Below are 16,246 nucleotides of genomic sequence, written 5' to 3'. Positions count from 1 at the left end.
TATTAGTATCCTTACCTACTGGTTATATTCTCTAATTACAATGCAAGTAGCTTGTGTGTTTCTTAATCAATACATAACCTATTGATAATGTAACAAGGTAGTACTGGAAGCTCAAAAGTAAGTTTTACCAGGAACCAGATAATAGATCACTTGTCTCACTTGCTAAGGGAGTTTCTGCATGTACATGAAGTAATTTTTGCAGGCTGGGCATGATTGGGAATAAAGAGACTTAGCCCACAGTCATGGGGTGACATGTGACCTCATAGATCTCATCCTGATTGGGCAGAAAAACATCATCACTAACCACTTCAGCAAATATTGCTTAGTGCAGACTGGAGAGGCTGTGCTCACTGAACTTTTGTGGGCTTGAGGTATCGAGGTAGATATCATCTTTGTTAAAAAGAGGTTTTTCTGAGCTTTCTGAAGTTAAATGTTATTTCTATAGAGATTTATATATTATGCTCATTTTTCACCAACATCACACCCATGCTATCAATTTACTTTTCTTGATGGTAAGTAAATTAATGAGAGACAAACTCAATTCTGATTTAACTAGCTTTACTGGGATGTACAGAAACAGAAAACAGTGGTAGGATACGGACACTCTAAAGCTCCTGAGCTTTCAACACAGACCAGAGTGGCTGCAGTTGGTGTGCCATCGGTTCTTTAGGATGATATTATAGGAGCCAACTCTACTCCTCCAGCCTTCCGCCCCTTCCTAGAGAGAGGGAAGGCTGGGAACCAAACAGCCAAGTCATCCTTGGGGAATAGCTACTGAAATCACATCTGCCACAGGCCACATCTACCCTAAGGGAGAATACACCCAGCTCTTAAATATACTTAAATTGAGATGAAGCTGAAAAACCAGTGTCACATCTATCTTTTCATTTTGTTCACCATCCTGATAAATGGGCCTATTTTCATTTCTCTAAGTGCCTGACATCAAGAGTGCTTCCTTACCACTGAAGCATGCAAGTGGGCTAAGACGGACTGAACAGCTCTCTGTTAAGTCATTGAAACGAGGTCAACAATTGTCGAAACCCTCCAGCAACTGGTCCATAGTAGAATATTGGCCCAAGCTGGTCAAAGAAGAAAATATCTGGAGAGAAAAAAATTAGGCTAAAATTGAAAGTGTTGAATTGCAGTGCTAATGAGACACCCAGGTGGGTATGCTCTGTAGGCACAGGAGAAAATGGTCTGGGGATGCCGCTTTGGATGTTCTGGCAAGAGGGAGAGATCTCACTCTCTAATCACCCATCAGTTATTATTTTAGCAATACAAAGGAAGGGGTTGACTACACATCAGTGTACAATGCCCCAGCACGTGGACGGTGCTAAAGGAACGGTAATAATTCTTAACGCTGTTTCTTTCATTAAACTGTTACCAAAATCATTTTTACATCAGAATTTTATAATAATCATGTAACAATAAATTAGTTATTATCTTATTATAGCTGCATTCAATGCTAATATTTCAAAGGTGATATACTTGTTTTAACAGCAATACATTTGAAACCATACCTCAGGACGTGTCATTACAGCAAAGATTTCAGGGTGTGTTCTGCATTCATCTTTTTGACCAAGTTTAAATGTAATTTCCGTCTTGTTCTTCAACTGCCTTGTTTTTCAGTATTACAGAAACTCATTTACAAAATAAAGTAGTGAATGTGAGAATAAAAAGATGATTGTTCACAAATTCCAAGCTTCTAGCATTTGAAGCAGAATGTGTACACATATACTTAAATAAATAGATTTTGAGAGTGGAGAATTAAAATTGGAAAGATAATTTAAATACTGAAGGAAAATAATTTAAATAATTTTTAACTCAAAGATATAACATTGGGAAAATTGATAATTTAAAATAATATAGGATTGTAGATGATATTAACCTTTTTAAGGAAAGTTTTATACTTTCTAATAACAAAATACAAAAGTGCTCAGTAAGTGACTTTTGATTAATATTTTAGTGCAAGTTCATTATAATACTAAAATATAACAACTCAAAGAGCATTTCTTGTTAACAACACCATTACAAATACAAAAAGCACACTATATTATTTTTAAGTTTTTGTCATTCAAGACAAAAATTGAATAGCAAATCAGAGGTCATATTATTATATATTTCAAAGAAGACAAGAAAGCCATGGAATTGGTCATTTAGTGGAATACAGAGTTTTCTTTTAAGAGAATGAAGACCAGTGTAGATACATTTCATTAGAATGTAAATACTAGTGCCTTTTTTTCTTACACTTTCGGAAATTTTGGCTATATTCATTTCCTCTATTGTTTTCTGTGCTACTATCACTATCACTGGTTTGTTTTTGCCTCTTGCGTTTATTCATCTGATAAAGGTCAGAGTCACTTGGTTGTTGGTGTGCCCATTCATAAGAGCTGGGTCCAGCCTCTAGATCTGGAACACAATTCAGTGAGGAAGACACAGAAGTGCTATTAGGAAGTGGTGCTGTCATCTCATAGTAAGGAAGCTGCAGTGCTGGATTATATGCATGCCACTGCTGTGGAAAAAACCCACAAACATTCATCTACCAAAACAAGCCCACAAAGTTAGGAAAAAAAAAAAAAAAGAGTTAACAGTTTACATTCATTACACAAATAACTACAGGCAAACCAAACCATGTGTTGGTATAAGAAGGACAGTGACTTTTCATACTAGGGATATGGTAGTTTCCTTAAATGGTTAACATAAAGATTCAAGGTAGTGTATAACTTACTACAATACAGATTAGTGCTGTCCTATCGAAATATAATGTAAGCCACGTATGTAGTTTCAAGTCTTCTAGTAGCCACAATATGAAAATAAAAATGAAACAGGGGTTTCCCTGGTGGCACAGTGGTTGAGAGTCCGCCTGCCGACGCAGGGGACACGGGTTCGTGCCCCGGTCCGGGAGGATCCCACATGCCGCGGAGTGGCTGGGCCCGTGGGCCATGGCCACTGAGCCTGCGCGTCCGGAGCCTGTGCTCCGCAACGGGAGAGGCCACAACAGTGAGAGGCCCGCATACGGCAAAAAGAAAAAAAAAAGAAACAGGTGCAATTAAATAATGTAATTTATTTATCCCCAAATATCCAAAATATTATCATTTCAACAAGTAACCAATATAAAAATTGTTAATGATACATTTTACTTTTTTTATACTAAGTCTTTGAAATTTGGTGTGCCTTTTATAGCGTATTTCATTTGGATGGTAAATTTTCATTGAAAATACTTCATCTGAATTTAGATTACATAAAATTTAGTTGAAAAAGTAGATATACTACCCAAGTTCTTTCAAACATACTTAAAAGTTTTACAATAACTGAATCAAGTCTCTGTTTTTAAATTTAAATTAATTAAAATTAAAAAGAAATTTAAAACTCAGCTCCTTATGGGTGGCTGATGGCCACCATATTATACAGCAGTTTTCAATTGTTAAGATAGACACTTCCTTGTTTTTAAAATAGTTTTTAACTCAAAGTAGATTAAAGATTAATAGAGATAACATGATCTTGTGTGTGTGTGTGTGTGTGTGTGTGTGTGTGTGTATTTCTCATCTCATCAAAGATTAAAAAAATGCCAGAAAGAAGATATTGACAGTTTTAGACAAGAACTGGCAGTTTATTAATATCTCACTATAACTAAGAAAAGATTTTTCTAAAGGTTAAATTACCAATTTTCCTTATGGTTGCAAAGTGAAAATGGCTATTTGAAAAATCTGAAGCTCACAGGTATGTGGGATGTTTGCAAGAAATCACATCCTGTGAATCAGAATACCTGTGTTATAGTCCCACATCTTTTATTAACAAGTTGTATAATCTTGGGCTTGTTGATTAATACCTCTGAACCTCAATTTTATTATGTATAAAATGAGGAGTTAGAAAAAACAAATTTCATAAGTTCCCCTTTAACAATATAGACCATCATTATGATTTCTAGGCCAGAACCATATTTTTGAGAGTCTTCGGAAATAATGTAGTTTACTCTACCAGTTGAGAATCTTTGCCTTTAGTTAAAAGAAGAAATTTATTTTTAAAAATATCCATGTCCAAAAGCAATATATTTGTAATTGATGATTACATTTTACCAAAATGTTTCACTAAATGAAATTATTCGATTCTAAAAACATATCTTCTAAAATAGTCATTTTTTTCCACTTTTTTTATTGGAGTATAATTGCTTTACAATGCTGTGTTAGTTTCTGCTGTAGAGTGAAGTGAATCAGCTATATGTATACATATACCCCCTACCTCTTGGACCTTCCTTCCCCTCCATCCCACCCATCTAGGTCATCACAGAGCACCAAGCTGAGCTCCCTGTGCTATACAAAAGGTTCCCACTAGCTATCTATTTTACACATGGTACTGTATTTATGTCAAACCTAATCTCCCAATTGATCCCACCCTCTCCTTCCCGCTCTGTGTCCATGTGTCCATTCTCTACGTTTGCATTTCTATTCCTGCCCTGCAAATAGGTTTATCTGTACCATTTTTCTAGATTCCACATATATGCGTTAATATACGACATTTGTTTTTCTCTTTCTGACTTACTTCACTCTGTATGACAGACTCTAGGTCCATCCACATATCTACAAATGACCCAATTTCATTTCCTTTTATGGCTGAGTAATATTCCATTGTATATATGTGCCACATCTTCTTTACCCATTCATCTGTCGATGCACATTTAGGTTGTTTCTATGTCCTGGCTATTGTAAATAGCGCTGCAATGAACACTGGGGTACATGGGTTATGGGTGTATGCCCAGTAGTGGGATTTCTGGGTCATATTCTATTTTTAGTTCTATTTTTAGTTTATTTATTTTAGTTCTATTTTTTAGTTTTTTAAGGAATCTCCATACTGTTTTATACAGTGGCTTTATCAATTTAAATGAGAACTCTATAGTCAAATTTTACTTGTACCACAGTGAATCATCACTAGCACCTGCTCCTTTTCTGTTGACACACTGGCTGTTTGCTTACATACTATGTGTAGGATTTCAGATGATTGCGTTAGAGCAGACTGCCATTGGGGCATAGAACTCAGGGCAGCTGCTGCCTTCGTTCTAGGTTTAGATTTGAGCAGCTTAAGTTCCAAGTAGTTTTCATGTTCTTTATAGTTTGTATCATGCTATATATTGAACCAAAGGCATATCAAACTTACCATCTTCGGAAAGAAAAGATATTCCTGAGGTAAAGCTGCATTATTAATTGGAGAGAACTGCATGGGAAAGGAAGTTCTGCCCACGACTTCTTCATTTCTTGGGGGACGTAAAAGAAGTAACACAAAGTTACAATTCCTATGCATAAATGTCCTTTATTCTTATAATAAGATAGGTCTTCATAATTTTTTAAAAAAAGAGCTTTTCTAAAAGAACTCAATTAAGATAACTTTAAACACATGATCCTTATTACACTAATAATGTAGTGACACTGCAGTACCACAAGTCTTACTAATTACTACATACTGAAAGCTCAATATTTAGAGTCACATTTGGCTTTCTGATAGGAAAATGTTAATCAATGTTATAGTTGTATAAAGACAAAGAACACTTAGATATGAAGAAAGCAAAGCAAGTTCTTAATAATCACCAAGGGTACATTCAATCTTCTACAAAAAAAAAAAGCAAAAGAAAGGTAGAAATTTTCTCAATTTATTTTTGAAGGAATGTTCACTGTATAACTACAAAAATTATGTTCTTTCCTAAATGGTCTGCTGATGTTAACATGAACACATAATATCTGCTGATTTCTTCCACACACTATTTAAAACAATACCAATCCCTAATTTAAAAGCAGTAGTGTCCTAAAGGTTTATTTATACATGTAATATTTGCTTCTATGGAGATGTCTAATAAATTCCAATGGTATGCATAGTGACTAGACTCTACAGCTAGTCATTAGCTTACTTGCTCCATAGTATTCCACAATTTTAATGCTAATACTACTAATCTTAGGACAGGAAGTTTACTGTGGGGAAGGGTGAAATTAATACAGGCAGGTGGAGGCAAAGGCAAAGGCAGGAGAACAAAGGGAAGCAGTCAGATTGATAGGCATTGGTAAGTGGTGAGAGTAGTATCACAGAAGCCAGTGGAAGATGCATTTCATTAAGGAAATACTTAGGGTCGGGTGTTACAGAACAGTAAACTGGGTAAGCACCAAAGCTACTCAATTGTTGATCAGAAGGTTCCTGATAACCTTTAAAAGAACAACTTCCACATAACAATGGGGTTAAGAAGTGAATAGGAGGTAAGGATGTGAAAGATAATTTTTCCGTGAGAGGAAGGGGAAAAATAAAACAGCATGATTTGGAGGTAGAGTTCAAGGAGTTTGGAACATGTGTGTGGGGTAAGTGATGGAAAAGAAACAAGATAAAAAGTGCAATGAAGTTATAGAGTGGGGAAGATACAACCCAGTAACAGAGGTGGTGAGATTAGCACCGTTATGAAAACAGCTGCCGACTTTCTAAAACCATTACCTTTCCTATGTGAATCTCAGGGCATGCATAGTTGTCTCCACAGAGGAATCACACGTAAATTGGGAAGAGCTGTGAGTTGAACCATGTCAACTCAAAATTTATATGTTGAAGTCCTAACTCCCAATACTTCAGAATGTGACCTTATTTGGAAACAGCATTGTTGCAGATGTAATTAGCTAAGAGGAGGTCATACTGGAGTAGGATGGGTTAAACAGGTACCCTTATTATAATCAAAAGGGGAAATTTGGAGACGGATGCACACAGGGAGAACACCATATGAAGATGAAGATGGACAGACGGGTGATGCTTGTACAAGCCAAGGAATATCAAAGATTGCCAACAAACCGGGACAAGCTATGAGAGAGGCCCAGAACAGACTCCTTCTCACAGCCCTCATAAAGAAATCTAGCAGACACCTTGATCTTGGACTTTGAGGCTTCAGAACTGTGAGACAATTCATTTCTGTGTTTAAGCACTCTGTTTGCAGTACTTTTTATGGTAGCCTTAGCACGCTAATACAGGAACTATTTATTAAAAACAGAACTATTTATTGCCTAAGAGTCAATAACAAGCATAAAAACCCATTTCCAAGAAAGACTATAGGGTATAACAAGTGCACCATTTTTCTCTGCACAACACTTCTAGAACATGATAACCTTTTCCCATTCTTCCTTTATAATGTAGCACATACTAGAAGAATAAGGTACAACCAGTGAAGTGGAGTATTATGGAATATACACATATTTCTGATCTTCTACCCTAGAATTTGTGATGATTAAAAGTACATCAATCATAAGTAGAGAATGCAAGTTACTGCCATCTTCTAGCTGTTTATCTAGTCTTTCTTGTTCTGCCCCAAACCTAGCAATAGCTTGTTTTTTCCAAAATCCTGAGAAAAAAGAGGTATCTTTTCCCACTAGAAGAAGAGGGGAAGCTTTTATATTACATAAACGGCTCCATTCAAGAGTCCATAGTTCCTCTCATATGAAGGAAGTGAATCACTACCCCTTTTTGCTAATATTTGCTGAAAGTATTTACTGGATGCTTGCTATGTGCTCAGTATTTTAAATACCTTGAATTTATTATAAAATTTGATTCTCACAATAACCTTCTGAAGTACTATCCTCATTTTAGAGATGGGCTACAGGGTGATAATCTGTCCAAGGTTAATAAAGTGGCACAGGCAGGATTCAAATTCAGGTAGTCTGGTTTCAGTACCTATTTTGTCTTTATTTCACTGATACAGAAATGTTGGGGAGAATGAAGACATGGAGAACACCGTGTTATACTTGGAGTGCAGTACTTCTCCTAAAGATAAGACTGGGAAATTGTCAGTTCTAAGAGGCCACTCTTCCATGCCTAGGAGGGCTGATATAATTAGCAGGCATGGGAGGTTCAGCTGTTGTTAGCCTACTGGCGAATACTCAGTTCTGCTACAGAAAACAATAAAAAAACAGGGATGGATGAAACTCACAAGAAATGCTTAGGGTAGCCTTTAAGTAAGCTACACTGATGCAGCTGATGCAGCTGAGAGAGAAACAGGGTCTACGAATATTAGTGTAGCCAGAACTCAGCTAATACGAGCTTATGAGATAGCAATGAAACCGTGTTAGAAACAGAATAAGCAAGTGGCTTGGGAGACACAGGCAGAATTCATAATATATATTAAATACGCATAATAAATAAGTTAGTGTGTTTCAAGAGATGCCACAGATAGATCCGATAGAAAATATGATGGAACAAATAAGATTGTTACTCATAGAAAGAAAGTAAAGGAAATACCTAGTACTTATCATGGCACCTATGGGCTAACAGTTTTGCTGCTCTTGTTTTTGTTCTGCCTAAGAAACTCAGATAGAACCTGTGAGTACCTAGCTCCTTCTGTAGCCAGGTGTATTTGCCCCTATGTCTTTTTGAGAGAGCAAGTGAGTGAAACTAGCTCCGGGAACCTTCTATCTGAATGGAATTCGTTACTCAAACCTCAACTCTAGGGTTCATGACCACACTATCAGTGGGAAAGGTTGATGCAGCAGAGAGAGAAACAGGGCATATGAATATTAGTGTAATCAGAACTCAGCTAGTATGCTCCTTTTGCCCATTTATGCTAACTATCCACTATCTTTCCTTTTGCTTTTCACTATCCAGTATCTTTCCTTTTGCTTTTGACTGTATCTTTTAAATTGTTTTACTAAATGCTGTTATTTGAGCATCTTATTTGGTTTGGGAGACTTTCTGTTCCACGACCTTTGGGATAGCTGCACTGAGAGTGTCCTTGCAGGCTACCATTGCATCGAGAAATCAGCCTACACAAAACTTGAGAATATTTTGAAAATTACCATAGAGAAGTTTTTAAAAATAGTAACATAAACGGTAGAGTGGCTTAATGTCAGAAGGCTTAATTTTAAGCCTAGCAACTACCACTTTTTCATCTTTGTGCCCTTGGCAATTAGTTAACTTTTGCATCTCTATGTTTATTCAAGTATAAAATGTGGATAATAGTGATCCATCGCAATGAGACTTTGGATGCTTAAGTGATTTAACAGTTATGAAAAGTACGCAGTAACCTATAAAGAATGCCACAAATATATATCTCTCCCACCTACTGCAGAAAATATTGACTGAACTCTAAATGAAAATATTTTCTGTCGCTTTTCATGTTTTCAGGAAAAATGAATTCCTTAATATTATCCTATGTCTAAACAGTAAGGTTTTACAGTAGTCCAGAATATATAAAAACCTTTCCTGGCGTGAGACCATATTTATTTGCTTTACCTTTATGAAAAAAATATTTTTAATTACCTGTAGCTGTGTGAATTTATCTTAACACAGCTCTCAAAACTTTGGTTAGCTGGATCACAAGAGCGAGAGCTCCCTTTAAAAGAAACAGAATAACAGATTACTTCATGGTACAAGTTTCTGGAGTTCTCACATTAAACCATTTAAAAAAATTCCATATAAGATACATGGATATATCTTTGATCTCCCAATATTCATAAGTTGTTTACATCACTATAAATGACTGAATTATAACCAAGCTTTGTCCAAAGCAATGGGTGTAGAAAAGAATTATGTTGACATGGGGCCACATAAGACAGGTGATGCTATTTGGTTCTACACACCTGGAAACTAAAAATGGCAAATACACACCTGGAAACTAAAAATGGCAAATAATCAGTGTTATTTGCCTCCTGTTTTGAAGGCATGAGTTCTCTAAACTGTACTGACAAAAGTGAATGCAACCTGACAGGATAATGAGCGGCTGGCTGGGGATGTGTCAGAACACGATATGGCCTGGCCCGTTTTACCAGTCAGTATGAGTTAACGGGACAGTACGTGAGAGCATGATGCAACCAATTAATTATCTTTGCAAAGACAAAATAAAACAAAACGAAATGCAAAGTTATGCTTTTCCTTTGCAAAAAGGCATTGTTTCCTTATTCTTATTTATTTTTTTTAGTAGAGCAAGAAGAATAAAAACCAAACAAACAAGAGATACATCAATAAACCTGAATCATTAGGGGAGGTAGGCAACATAAGCATTGCAAACATTGCAGCAAAAGCATAAGCATTGCTTCTATCAGTACCTCAAACTATGAAAGGGCTAGAGCAATAGTACAATGTTCTCTGGGCATCTAATCAAAGATGATCAGTTCTTGACATGTAGCAGGAGAAGGCATTTGAGGCCGTTCATGTCAGGAAGCTTTCTTCCATTAAGGGTCAGCCTTTGGCCAGCTGCTTTTACGGGGACTCAGATCCAGGGTGATATGTATAGCATGATGACACCAGGAGAAGAACTAGGCACCCACTTTATCTTCCAAATAGTAGATATTTGACACCATTGACAAGAAGATCAGCAAATAGCATTGCTATATAGAAGCTAGAGTTGTGTGTCCCCAGTTCATTTAGATTTGTTTAATTCTTAACAGCCAATAGCAACTATCATAGCTATTTGCTGGCTGACATTAAAATAGAACATTTAAAATTTTAATACACAAAAGATGCTATAGAGTTGGCAACCTAATTGGTAATATTAACTAATTGCATAACATTATGAATGTGTTCTGAGAAATTTTAAGAGACTACAGGGGCACTGTTTTGGTCTTAGGCTATAATATAAAAAACAAAAATGTTTACACCTCTGGGAATAGCACCACCAACAAAACACACTTGGAAGATTCATCAGTGATAAAACCTACCAAATCGATACTGCACATTAATTGGTCTTCCATATAAACGAATTCCATTCAGCAAAGCTATGGCATAAGACACTGATTCTGGGTGTTTAAAGCAGACAAACCCAAAAGACTTCGGCTTTCCTTCTCTGTCTTTGCAGATAGTCACTTTGGTTAATGGCCCAGCCTGTAAGAAACTTAAAAATTATTTTCTCATAAATCTAAAGATTTTTTTTACACTGAGAAAATCAAGTATACGCAACTTTAGACTAAAAAAAAATCTGTTAGCAATAACAGCTCTGTTAATAATGTATTTTCCTAACAATAAATATCATACTTACACTTTCTTGGCATTTTTCTGGCTCATCAAAAAATATTTATGGTGTTAAGATCAAGAAATTTTAGGTAATAGTTCCAAATCTTAAAAGGAAAGATATGTTACCCTTATGTTAGGCCTAACAAAACAATTTAGAGTGCATTTAAATCTAAGGTTAAAATACTACTTTGTCTCCACACATATTAACAGTGTATAACTCAAAAATAATTGAAATGACAAACCCAATATTCTTTGACTTATCATAAAGAAACTGGTAATATTACATCAAAGCCTAATTTTTTCTGACAAGATTAAACATTTTCACAGGAGAAACTAAATTTTTGATCTATATAGAAACTATTTTGATCTGGTAATCCCATTTGGTAAATATTCCCAAAGGGAAAAATATTTTAATATGTTTAACACTTTTAGGTAGGTGCATTATTTATAGGAATGAAAAATGAGGAAGGCTCTAAATCCAACAACAGGAGAATATTACTCCATGGTGTATCATTAAAATAGAATAAAATAAAATAAATTGAAAATATTCAGATTTTATTGATAATAAAACCTATAATTAGCAATACAGAGTAAAAATGCAGAGCCAACTATTGTAAAATGTGTTAATTACAACCAAAAGAATGTTACCTCTCCACCATGATAGTGATTTGAGGAAGTGCTCACCAAGACTCACAATACCTAAGAGTTAATGGTGAACAGCTCATAGTTTTCCATCGTACTTTAATGATTGATTACTGATCTCTGTTGAGTTGGATAAGTACATTAAGAAATTGTTTCTAGTCTAAAGAAAAATGTTAATTATCGTCTTCAAAACGATGCTGTATTTTAAGATTCAATCTTTCTTTTTTTATTCTCTACTTTCCCAGAGAGTAGCTCATCCTCCCTTCTGTCTTCAAGAGCCACTGCATCAACAAATCTATTTTTCCCACTCATGCCTCATTCATGGAGACAGTCTCCTAGAGACCTCCATGTGATTGTGTTTCAAACTCAACATATTTGAAATTGAATTCATTATCTTTCCCCTTGAAATCTCTACTTCAGTATTTCTTGGTTAAAAGTACAAAGATATTGAAACTGATGTCCACTCTTCCAAGGATAAGCAGAAATTTGAAAGAAACCAGTAAAAAGGATAACTATATATAGTAATAAAATAAATCAATTTTAATCAGTACTTTTCCACTGCTGATATTAAATATATAAAATCGCGAATGGACAGAATGTGCTTACATGCTTTGAGTTTCACAAATTCAAAACTATGCCCGTGCATTTTTAAAGTCCAACAAGAAGGCTTGCCAGTAGCAACAATCACATCAAAACTTTTTAGTCTCTTTAAAACAGAATGAAACACATAAACAGTGTGGTCAGTTGTCAAGATCTGCTAACTTCTGCTGGGTCGAAGCCTTCCTAAAAGATACCTCACTTTAACAAATTCTTCTAGAATACAGAAGGGCTTAGGCAAAAATACAAACGTATGCTTGGTTGTCTGAACTGTTAAAAGAGATGAATATTTTGTTTAGGGAGAAATTATAAGCAATGAGATCTACCTATCTATCTTGTAGATCCACATACAACTGATATAGATCCAGTCCCTACTGACTAGAAATAATATATGTGCATGGGGGCCTTCATGCCTATCCCATTCCCCTCATCAGTCCCCTCTGCTCCTTTTTTGTTGGCTCAACATGAAAGAAGCCTCTTGGAGAAAAAGAACTAGTTTTCTTTCTCTCTCTCGCCCCCTCCTTCCCTCCCTTCCTCCCTCTCTCCCTCCCTTCCTCCCCCCCCTTCCTCCCCCCCCTTTTTTTTAAGTTAAAATGATAAGTTTCAAGTAATACGGGGAGAAAAACATAACCATAGGAAAAGACAAGTATTAGAGTAGATTAAAAAGGGCAAGTTTAAAAAAGACGGCAAGTTAGAAGAATAAAAGCCTTAAAATCAACAATATTTTTCAAATAATAAAAATGTTTTATGTCCAGGAAAGGTAACTGAGTTCCTGGAGGAAATTCTATCAAATTGTGTGTATGTGTAATTAACAGAGGGGTGCTTTAGTTCAGAGATGAAGGTAGAGCCTTTTAGAAACTATATAAAGAACGCCTTTCACCTCTGGTGCTCATACTTAGCCTTTGATATTTAGTTTTGCTATTGCTCCCTTTGAACTTGCCCTTATTCTGATAGGAGGAAGTCACTCTTGATTTCTCTTGATGTTAGTATCAGTAGTATTATTGATAGTAATAGTAGTGATATGAGTAGTGGCAGCAGCAGCAAACACTTAGTAAGGGCCAGGTTCAGTTTTGTTTTATCCGGATTAGTTTATTCAATCTTCACACCACATCATATTGTGGATACTATTACTCCCATTGACATTTGAGGAAACTGGGCACTGAGCTATTCATTTAGTTGGCCAAAGTCACATTGTTGACATCAGAATTCACACTCTAAACAACTTTTCTGTACTATGTGTCCCTCTTTTTCTTTTTTGCAGATTATCTTAAATCATGGTAATTAATTTGAAATTTCTCCTTTTAGGAAGACCAAGGGCTGTCTCTTAAATTTGTATGTCCAGCACCTTACTTACTGTTTGTCACATAATTGTGGATCATTAAATGGTTAAATGAATGGCTGAATGAAGACATCTCTTTAGCAAGTGAGACCTATGTGTATACAGTAGGTGAGTGTTTACAGGGGACAGGAGTTTTAATCCTGGAGGTACCAGGTCTGGAAAAGTTTTCATAAGATCCTCTTGGTATGAAATAAAGGGAACTGGCCAGGGAATCAATTGGTCACAGTCACGATTTGGCTGCCCAAATCATTTCAAATCTCATTTATCATTCTGGAGTAAAAATACTTGCCGTGTAAAAGGGCTTGGGGGGAATAAGTAATGTAGATGGAAACATGTTAAAATGTATTCCTCTCATTTCGCGGGATGTAAGACGTGAGGTGCTTATTACCTGAAGCAAGACAGCGACAGGGCTGTTTTGTGTTTTGCCTAAACACACCCAAGGCCCAGGCAGCGCCTCTGAAAAGCCCTTACTCGGGGCTGGGGGTTGAAGGGGGCCCAGTCACTGCTCACCCCAGGACTCTGCAGTGGGGATGGGATGCGGAAGGGATGGGGACGGGGCGCACTCTGTCACTTCACTACCCAGTTGCTCACCTGGTGACAGGTGCGCCAAAGCGGAACTAAATTAAAACCAAGGCACAGGATGGGGCGGGAAGTGGGCCGGGCTCCGGATGGTTCAGGTGCGGCCCGCCCCTCTGGCTGCGTTTCCGGCTCGACGCGCCCTGCCCCTCAGCCACCCCTTCCCCGCCGACAGTACCTGAAGGAACAGCTCGTAAAGAATCTCTTCCCGCACTCGGGCCTCTAAATTTCCCACAAACACCGTTCTGTCGGCTTCCTCCTGAGCAGGGAACATGCCTTCGCCTCGGCCCAAGAACGGAGGAGGCCTCGAGACCACGACCCCTCGTCTCGAGACCACGACCCTTCTCCTCAGCCGCGGAGCCGGCTATGAGAATAAGCGCGCAAGGGGCGGAGCGAGGCTGCGGCGCCACGCCCCCAGCACCCCGTGGTAACCGCCCAGCGCGCCTTCGCCACGCCCCGGATCCGGCTGGGACCTTGGGAGAGTGAGTGACAATAAGTAAGATTAGTGTGCAAGGGGCGTTGACCTCTTGCTTATGGAGGTTCCTTCATTTAACAGGGCACGACATTATCAATTGATTTTGGATTTATTCAACAAACATTTAAAATAAAATGACTATAGAGGTGATTTAAAACATACTAACTTCATTACAGAAGCTCCCAGGCTAAGGGGGAAGACTAATTTCTTTGCTTCCAAAGAGTAAATGAATAAATCATTGGGATTTGAAATTTGTATTCTTCATAAAATACTTTTTGAAAGAGTGAGTGCATGCATGCATGCATGGATGTGGATACAGTAGAGTACTAGAATTAGTTTATATACCTAGGAAGCGGTCCCTAGTGAAGTCTTTGAAAATGGACACAGGTTTTAAGTGGACTGCAGAAGGCATTTGAACTTGAGAAAACAAACTATACCAAGGCATACTGGAAAGAATATAGCAAGTTTTGTTACTGAAGCCAGAATTCTTGAGGATGGCTGCTGGGTGATTGTGGTAGGATCCAATGTTTGTGTTTTGTATCAGGGCTGTACTTTGTAAGCTGTGGGACCAGGGTGAAGAATTAATTCTTACTTGAAGATTGAAAAAAAAATCCTAAAAACAATAAAGATAATTAAAAGAAAGGAGGAAGAAAACTTACTCAGAATCTCAGTGCTTTGATAAATTAACTGTCAACTGTTAACTTGGCTTCCTTTCTGACATGATATGTCTACATAGGACCCTGAAATCATCCTGTAAATATCATGCAAGTAATCACTATTTGGCCTTTACTTAGGTGTGGTGATCATTCATTTTTAATTGAAAAGGTATTCTTTTACATGGTTACTGGACCAAAGAAATCATCTTTTCTAATGAAAAGGGACACATCTTTAGAATCCTGATTTCTAACTGAACTCTGACAATACTTAATTTTATGACTTTAAGCAAGTAATTTCACTTTTTGAAATTCAAGTTCTGTTTCTTAAGGAACAGATTGGACTAATATAATTACCTCATTTAATAGATATTTTCTGAGTGCTTATTATGTGCCAGGCACTGTTTTTAATCCTTGGGAAACAAAGGTGAGTATAAAGATCTGCCCTCCTAAACCATACAGTGTAATGGGAGAAACAGACTTCTTGAACATATAAATATAAAATCATGTGTCAGTAACTTTCACTAGTTACCTTTGGTTGATATGTTATGAATCTATAAGTCCTGTCTTCATTTCTTCTTTCTTTCTTCTATCATCAATATTGTTGTAGTAGGGTAGGAGGGGGTTGAGAAAACTTGCACGTTGTAGGCATGTAACAAATATATGTTGATCAAATGAGTGGATACTTGCAGGTCTGTATTTTGTGTAGACCTATTTATTTTTAAAATTCATTTACCCCATAAATTTTATCCAGACCAAGATATTTTCTCTTTAACTTCCCCTCAGACACTACTTATCTGGGAGCTGTAACTTCAGGTTTCATTGTAAAATATGTAGTGCATATAAGTCATGAGCATATTTTCTTGCTGGATTGAAATTTGCATCATTCTTTGTCTACAGTGTGTATGATTTTGGTGTTCTTATCACATCCTCTTTTCTTTTGGCAGTACATAAGTTTATGGCCCATGTAGTACTTCTAGAGTAATTATTTAATGTTTTAAGCTCTGAAGG

General features: G+C 36.8%; 1 protein-coding gene across 1 annotated transcript; it reads right to left on the bottom strand.

Annotated features, from left to right (window-relative positions):
- Positions 1-2,110: 2,110 nt before the first annotated feature.
- RBM11 (RNA binding motif protein 11) lies at positions 2,111-14,452 on the bottom strand. The gene is made up of 5 exons (XM_079923000.1): positions 14,286-14,452; positions 10,662-10,824; positions 9,265-9,337; positions 5,152-5,248; positions 2,111-2,512 (listed from the first exon to the last, which is right to left on the bottom strand). Exons 1-5 carry the CDS (start codon positions 14,379-14,381, stop codon positions 2,228-2,230), a joined length of 714 nt encoding a protein of 237 aa, XP_079779126.1. The 5' UTR covers positions 14,382-14,452; the 3' UTR covers positions 2,111-2,227.
- Positions 14,453-16,246: the final 1,794 nt, after the last annotated feature.

Source organism: Stenella coeruleoalba, assembly GCF_951394435.1.
Source record: "Stenella coeruleoalba genome assembly, chromosome: 5".
Classification (NCBI taxonomy): domain Eukaryota; kingdom Metazoa; phylum Chordata; class Mammalia; order Artiodactyla; family Delphinidae; genus Stenella; species Stenella coeruleoalba.
Note: the sequence above shows the minus strand (reverse complement) of the source record. Positions and strands in the feature narration are given on the sequence as shown.